General features: G+C 38.1%; 1 protein-coding gene across 1 annotated transcript; it reads left to right on the top strand.

Moving 5' to 3' along the window:
- Nucleotides 1-4,443: 4,443 nt before the first annotated feature.
- LOC108627436 (uncharacterized) lies at nucleotides 4,444-8,258 on the top strand. The gene is made up of 11 exons (XM_018028684.2): nucleotides 4,444-4,585; nucleotides 4,829-5,049; nucleotides 5,129-5,375; nucleotides 5,469-5,654; nucleotides 5,728-5,861; nucleotides 5,932-6,154; nucleotides 6,425-6,598; nucleotides 6,762-6,901; nucleotides 7,277-7,496; nucleotides 7,788-7,958; nucleotides 8,034-8,258. Exons 1-11 carry the CDS (start codon nucleotides 4,534-4,536, stop codon nucleotides 8,195-8,197), a joined length of 1,932 nt encoding a protein of 643 aa, XP_017884173.1. The 5' UTR covers nucleotides 4,444-4,533; the 3' UTR covers nucleotides 8,198-8,258.
- Nucleotides 8,259-8,627: the final 369 nt, after the last annotated feature.

Below are 8,627 nucleotides of genomic sequence, written 5' to 3'. Positions count from 1 at the left end.
CATCAAGGCTCGGGCTCGGGCATAATCAACTGGGATGCAACGAATAATCTAATTGGAATAAATAAATAATTTTGCACTGACACTGGATGATTATAATTGATGATAAATAATTTCTCAATGCATGATCTTATTCAATGTACAAAGGGATTCATCAGTCATCGTCTGTGTTAACGTGATCGCGCGCGAGAAAGTGCAGAAAAGCACAGGTGAACCATGCACACGCTCGGGGGAGTCCTTCCGTTTTTAGCAATCGTAAAACGCAGGTGCATGCGTTCGCACAATGAACGATACATCTCTCGTAACGGTCGGACACAGTTGTAACTCCTGTGAGAAAATCTTTTACTAAATATAATAACGCATCGTTGATAGGATTATGGATCTGCGTCTATCAATCTTAAAGTTGCACTTTATAAAATGCATTAAACTTGCCTATTAGCAAACATATTTGAAGAATATTATTTCAGCTATTGTTGAACATTATTTTCCCAAATATGTCACATTTACAAACGAAACTAAGTAAATATTCCAATAACGTTGTTAAAATTCAAGATTTGTAGAATTGACATCAATTATGGATTTCATGCATACTTAGCGCCACGGGCTGGTGAACCCATTGCTAATTATTGTACCGTAGAAAGCGGTGAACGTGAAATTGCGTGAAACAATCGGTTGAATAATTAACCATAAAAGAGTCCGTTGTCTCTGAAGTTTGAATAATTTTTTAGCGAGGCAGACCGGACGACGTAGTTTCCCATGAAGCCAACGAAGCGCGGACGAACGGACGGGAACCGATCGCGCGTGCAAAGTTTAAATTTCGTGAACTCGATAGCTCGATCGGGTAGGTATCAAGAACGCGTGCATCAACGTCCACGTGGACCATATGGTTCACGTGCCCCCAGCATGGAAATAATGGGTCACGATTACACAAAGCCCTGACCAAAGATGGACGAAGTCTAGGCTTCGCGTGCTGCGAGTACCCCTTTAATAAAATATTATTCAGAGAAATTCACTACTGAAACGGACTATCTAGTCCCCATCGTAAAACTCAGCGATCAATAAAAATTAATTAAGAACAGCGAATCATGTATACTGTAAATAATCCTCGTTGCTATAACGACTGATTTTGCGACATATCTAGATTCCGCTTACGGACTTACCTAATGTCCCCCTCCAAATATGATTTATCACGCAGAAACTACGTATTCACTTCCTGATTAAAAAAAAAAGGAACGAACGTTCGAAACCTTTTTAACGACAGGTAAGTCACGTGCTCACGTCGACAGTTCCTTAATCCGGAAACGAGTAGACGAACGGAAAAGCGTTCAAGGGATTCCCACCGGATACTTTAAAAATCGCGTAACGTTACACAGGTGTGAACTGTTTAAAAACAATCGTCCCCGTCGAATTCGTTAACACGTGTAAGAAGGGGAGAAAAAGAATGAAGACGGACTTCAGATCCTAAGGTGTAAAAGGGTGAACTTTTGTAAGGTCGTGTTCGTTCACGGAACATAAAATTTCCGTGTGAAACCGCGGCGCTGTCTGTTTTTCACAGGTGCGAAAACTATCTTATAGTATTATTTCATTGATATTAATTTTGATCAAATGATTGATATACAAAAAATTCGTATTAGCATCAGATGAATCATGAGGAAGTACATTATTACCACAAAGCTGTTGTCGCACAGTATGCTCAGAGTCATGAATAGATTATCATATCATTTAAGAGTTAATTGTGCGATACTTAATTGCAGATAAAATGTTTCTAATAAACAATTGTAATAAAATATTTTAGATAAAGAAGGAAACTTTTTAGAAATATGAATTGCATTTTCTGCTGATAAGGGCTGACAGGAAGAGAACACGTAACGCCACCTTCTATCTGATACGGGTGAATTTCAAGGAATGACCAGAGATCTGCGACCTTATAACGTTATTACAAATTTGCATATCCGAGATACACACGGGTCGCTTCCCTCCTGCAACAAACTCCGCTCTGCTCGTTCGTTAATTTAACTTCCTCCCGCCTCGTACGCGAACGAGCACGCGTGCACGTTTCTGCACGTATACCGTACAATTGCACAGACACCGTCCGAGTTAAACGTATCGCGGCCACGAGCAATCATCGCGATTAAAAGATACCCTTAGGAATCCTGTTGTGTCTAAATGAGGGCTGCTTGCCACGCTTCCCTCGCTTCGTTGGAAGGATTCATTATAAGACCGTAGCGGCGATTAGATAGGAACACGTTCAAAATTTTTTCGTTTGTACTTTAGATTTGCATGTTTGATAGTCAATGGAAATTTAAGGTTGTTCTCGCCATGGAATCCCCACAGAAAGTTATGTGGGTTCTAAATAAAAGATTGATTTTATCGTACAACTACACGCCTTAGAAAGTATTTTATTATTAGAATTTTGTCGAACATGTTATCTGTATCACTATTTTATCTTCGTACAGCTGTTAAAGAATGACGTTAAAACGTAATGTATGATAATATTATTTTAGAAAAACTGGAGTGACTGAATTCGAAGAATCTCTGAAAGGTCTAACGATAAGCGTATGGCTCGTCGATACAGGAAATTCGTGTCACGCGTTGAACAATCGCCATATCCGTTCATCCCCTTTTGTTCGCGCACCTATTGTGGGTAACCACTCGTCCGTAAAAGTCCGGCGAAGGTCCAGGAAGGGGTTAGCAACCCTTGAAGAGTGTCATTGGCAGATGGCGGATCGATCGAAAGGAAGGATCGATACGATCGAAATCATGCGGGGACGATCGTTGAAACTGTATCCGAGATGAAGGATAAGCAGCAGCTAGCTTCTGTTATCGTTTCAGACGCATCGATATCGTTCAATGCAGTCGACGCGCGATTCTTCATTCACTCGCTACGAGCTGAAAAGACATTCGCGTGTGGAACAGATTGAACGGTCTGCCATTCAGCGCGCCGTTTGTCCGTTTCAACTCGGACCTGGTTAGAGGCAATTATAGGTCGCAGCTTGCAGGAAGGCACGAGACGATGGTCTACGATGAATGACACCGTAAATCGGTTCGGTGGTTCGTTTGCCTAACTGGCTCCCCCGCAAAGCGTCGCGGCGGTTCCTCGGCGAATTTGGAAAATCGCCGGAACGAAAATTACGGTCACCGCACAATGACTAGGGATCGGCAAACGAGATCGTTTCGGCCTCGATATTATTCACGAACGGCCATCAGGGACCGTCGTTTACCAATGGGCAAACACCGGCGCGGCTTGTTAGAAAGGGCCACGTGAATCGGCATTCGTCCAAGAAACGAGATGGACTGCGATTCTGAAAGGAGCAACCGCCAGGAACGACTGACACGTGGATCGTTCCGAACGGAAATTACCATCTATCTTCAAATTATAAGGTTCTTAATCACAGTTACAACACGAAAGGAAAAATTTAACGATGACTTCATTTTTAAAAAGGTGACTGATTCATTTCTTGTATTATACATATACTGGCATGCTACCAGCGTAATAAATATACAATCGGAAGAATCAATCAAATATGTAGTCTATATTGGTATCATTCGGTATCAGGAATCGATTACATTATCTTGTTTCTGCTGCATTCGACGTTGGAACATCCGCGGAAAACAAATGACTGAACGATTATTGTTATCATGTAAGGTAGTGAATGTATGAATAAAAAAATCTAAAATTAACTATGATGGTTTAGATCAAAATTAATCGTTCGCAATTTGTAACGTGATTAAAACTGAATAGAGGCTCGTGACTTCGACGGCAAGAAAGCAGAAAAATCGCGGCGAAACCGAGAATTAGGCAGCTGGTAGGAACAATAACGGGTAAAAGGGTTGCGCGCGTTTAATACGCGGTCGATTGCCGTGGGCGCGTGCAACCACATCCTGTGCAATTTTTGTCACGCTCCTGCTTGATTTCCCTTCCGTTTCTTACGCCCACGTTTCCACTAGACGGGGGGGAAGGGTGGCGTTATTCATCGAAATCGCTACCACCCACGAGTCTGACAAAGATCGGAGCGAGGGCTTTACGGTTAACCGCTGGACTCGGAAATCGATAACAAAGCCATTCGTATCGTGATATAGCAAATCAGTTAGTTAAATACAGGTATTACGGGAAAATATGATTTTCATAAAAATTTGATGTCGTATGTTGCTATCTTTTGATTTCATTATAACATTTGTTACCGTGTCGATTGATTTGCAATTCACCTAGGCCGAGTTTATTGAGTATTTAATTAGATTAACGAAGAACGAATTTGGCCAGAGATCTAGAAGAACGTATCAAGATTCTTCTAAAATTATTAGCTATAAATGACGAAATTAGTTATCGATATTAATACTGAGAATTATCTGACGTTATCGCAAAGAAATGATAATGCCCCTATGAGAGTAGGGATATTGTTATATATTGGCGACCATTTACACCTCCTCTCATATTTTCGATTTTAGTTCATAGCGAAATACGGCTGGTATTGAGTTAGCAAACGAATAGTTTAGATCATTAATGCGATAAACCGCGCTCACAAGTGCGAAGTGATCATGAATCTGTGGCGTGTGGTATTCACGTTTCTCTCCGTCTTTATTCTCTCCGGTGAGTCTATACTAATAAACAGAAATGCGGATTTTATTTGTTTATATAATGCATTGAAAATGATCTCAAATTTCCAAACCACAAAGGATTATTAAATTAATTTTATATTTTTAATCAATACGAATTTTATTGTTTCTTGAAAAGTGTACAGTCGTAGTTTGTTCTCAAGTAAAATATGTATTGTTCAATACTACTGTCGCCGATAATGTTATCTTATCGCCGTGTCAATAAAAAAAATTTCAGCGTCATGCCGCGGTGCCTTCGATTTTCGGCAACCGGGAATTCCGATCAATACGTTAGCTCAACATCTACGTACAAATATTGCTGTGCCGTTGGAGAACAGCAATGACGATGAAAAACCGGCGTCGAAGTATATGTACACTGTATCTGATGAAAAGAGAATGTGCACTTTGGCGAACATGATAATTACCATTTCGGTACCTTACGAAAAAAAGGAAAAGAAGGCAAGACGTCGATTCATTGCGCTGTGTTTGGTATATTATTAAGTAATAATTAATTTTAACGTTCAAAACTTTTCTGTAGAATGTGCAGGCAACGTTAACCGTTCCGGCTAATGCTCAAGTTACTGGCACTTGTTCACCTATACTGTCAGAAATGACGTTAACTTGGAAGGAGCCAGAGAAGGCGGTAAAGGAAGAAGATCCACCAAAGGAAGAGAACAAAGACAACACGATTAGATTTACATTCCTCAACGATCATACCAGTTTCTCGGTTTTTTCAGTCGACGTAAACATTTATCTGGACAATAAGAATTTCCCTAGTAAAACGGGTATGTGCACATTAGTACATATATACATATGCATATAATAACTGACAAATACGTTGATAAATATGCTGACGAATACGTTACAATTAATTTTAGATGAAGTTAACTGGTATAATAAAACATCGGAAAATGATCTTCGGTTATTCACTGCACCTTTGTTAAAAGGAATACATACATGCGATAAAGAGATAAAATTTAAAGTCAAGGAGGCAGAAGTAACTATAAAAAATGTTAAGTTGATTGCATTTAATACCGACAAGGACGGCAACTCACACGACAAGGGTAAATCAGATAAATTAATTTTATGTGATATTATTCAGAATCAGAACAGTTATAAACGTTTCCAAATTTGTAGAAGTAAAATGTGACGAACAGGACAAGTCTAAAACATTCAATTATGTCATAAAGGATAAAAATGACGCAGTGTGTTTGTTGGCAAAGATGTCAATTTCTTTAAACGTACCCTACAAAACGAAGGATAATAAGCAAGTAAGAATGAAGATTCCAATCTCAATACACTTTTCACAAATAGAAATTTACATATGTGAATACGTTTCAGGCCAGCAAAACCATAAGTATTCCAAATGATGCTAAAATCAGTGGAACTTGTGAGTCGAATTTATCTAAAATGAAATTAACTTGGAAACCGAAAGGTGAATCGACATTCGACTTTCCAAATGAAAATGAAATTGAGTTTTACTTTAAGAGAGAAGAGACGAAGGCCTATCTCCAGCAAGTAATGTTTAAGATTAAATTGGATAAAGAAAACTTCCCAGATTCCAGTACGTAGAACAGTAATGTTTTCTCAATATACGTATGGTGTGTTACCGCGACGCACGAAAAGTTAAATGTTTGCAAAACCTAAAGTGATCTTCATTTCGCCATAAAAAAAAACTGTTCTCGAAATCCTTTTACTGAAACCTATTGCACACTTTGTACGCTGCAACTCTTCTAATTCATTCTTGTCAAATCAAATTGGGTGAAAAATCGTGCGTCGCGTTAGAGATAATACCCTGTATACACACGATCATCATATTTCATAAACATTTCAGTCGACGACAAGGCAGTAAGTTACGGATCATCAGACGTATTGTCCACATCCGCGAAAAACGGAATGTATAGTTGCGTAGATGAAATTTCAGTAAACATTATGGACACCGAAGTAATCATAAAAGATGTTCTCCTAGTCGCGTTCGATGTTCAAGAAAGTTTCAATTCGAAAAAAGGTAAAAGTTAAAAATATTTTTATCTACCATTTGCTATTGGCCCTAAGGATCATCAAATTGCATAAAACAATACATTTTTAGTTACTGAATGCAGTAAATATAGTTCAGATTTCAAGTATATTCTAAAAGACATCAAGACACGAAGTAATTTCTTTTTTTTCAGTAACGGAGTGCCCACCTAGTTTAGAACCTTCCTTCAAAAAATACAAGTACGTCGTCGCTGATAAGAATAATCCAACCAAAGCGTGTATCGCAGCAAATATGACAGTGTCTATGACAGTACCTAACAAGGAAAATGACAAAGTACGTACCACTACTGCAACAAACTGATCTCAGATTATTCAACTTCAGTTCAAGGTTGCAGATATTTTAAGTGCCGCAATAATAATTAATGACACCCTAAATCTCAGGAGTATTCTTTAATTAAGAATTAAATTTAAATCGTTAATTCCAATTTCCTTCAATTAAGCTAATTAAATAATTTTAGTTCATAATTAGTCAATTCCGAATCAAAGCCCAAGTTTTCGAACGCACATAAGAAACATATAAATTAAGATTTGTTGCAAGTTCCAAAAAAATGTGAGAACATGAATTTTTGCGCGAACGTAAAATGCACAATTCTAAGTGAAACAAAATGAATTGATTGGTACAGTTCGTATCTTCGTGTGTTCTGTTTAGGAGGGGGAAAAAACTATATTGGTGCCAAATAATGCCCAGCCATCGGGTGAGTGCGAGGATGTATCCTCGACGATGACATTAACATGGTCGAAAACAACTACATATGCACAAGACACGTCGAATTCAATTACATTCAGTTTCAAAAAAAAAGAAAGTGAATATTTCCTCGAGGGTGTTTGCATAAATTTAGCATCGAATAAAGACAAATTCTACGACTCTCGTAAGTAAAACAGTTTCCCAGTAATCCTAAAGCTTTATTAGACTGCGAATTTTATGCATTTATAAGAAAATTGAAAACGTGCGAAAAGATATAAACACTGCATGCAGTGTACAAAAATATAGGAAATACTAAAAACAGAGTGTATATTACATAATGTTAAAATGATAATAGAATCTGTTATTTAAAACATGATCCTTGAACTAATACGATAAATATTTTATTTTGCATACAAATTCGAAGTCTATTGATTATTGTAGCTAAAAAATAATGTTTACATAATTACGAATTCAGCATCGTGTACTAATGGTAAGAAGACGGATCTTCACGAATTTTCTGCGCCTTTAAGCCATTTGTACAAATGTGATGAAGAAACTAGTATTGAAGTAGATAAAGTGAAGCTAAAGATCAGCAACATTGCTCTGATCGCGTTCAATACCAAGGACAGCCTTGACAAAATAGAAGGTAATGCGACAATGATATAGTTAACTACTATCTCGATCCGCCGATGTATTAAGAATACATGCATGCTTCTTCCAGTGAAGAATTGTCCCAAACCAGAAGAGCCAGAAGAACTAGAAGAGTCAAACGTTGGAGCGATAGTGGGTGGCGTGATAGGAGGTTTAGCTGCCCTTGCATTAATCATATTTTTAGCCATAATGTGTAAAAGAAGAAGCAATGTTGTGAATCGCACTTATGGATAAAATTATGTAACGCCACTCCTGTTGTATATCAAACGAATAAATCAGTTTTCAGTTTGTTTAATTCCCTGTTTCTCCTCTAAAAGATACACCCATAAAAATCCAGATATATCATACAGCAATTTCTATGAATAAATTGTAAAGTTTACTCGCTCCTTTCTCTGTTCTACGTTTTAAATGAACAGACACCAATACGCTGGGAAAGTGTAGATTCATTAATTATCCCGCTTTAGGAAACAATTCGACGCTTCGAACACCCCTCCGTCACGGTTACGCCCACCCTCGTTTACTCGCCGAACTTCGTCATGCGATACTGTCGTGTGAACCGGAAATCGATTCCAATGCAATTTTGTTTGAATAAGAAACGAGCTGATTATTTCATTTAATCAATGTAAAACGATATCCACTGCAGTCTCATCTAAACAGACGATTT

This window comes from Ceratina calcarata, unplaced genomic scaffold (assembly GCF_001652005.2).
Source record: "Ceratina calcarata isolate Rehan_Ccalc_2016 unplaced genomic scaffold, ASM165200v1 scaffold471.2, whole genome shotgun sequence".
In the NCBI taxonomy this organism is placed as follows: domain Eukaryota; kingdom Metazoa; phylum Arthropoda; class Insecta; order Hymenoptera; family Apidae; genus Ceratina; species Ceratina calcarata.
This window is presented reverse-complemented; position numbering and strand designations above follow the sequence as displayed.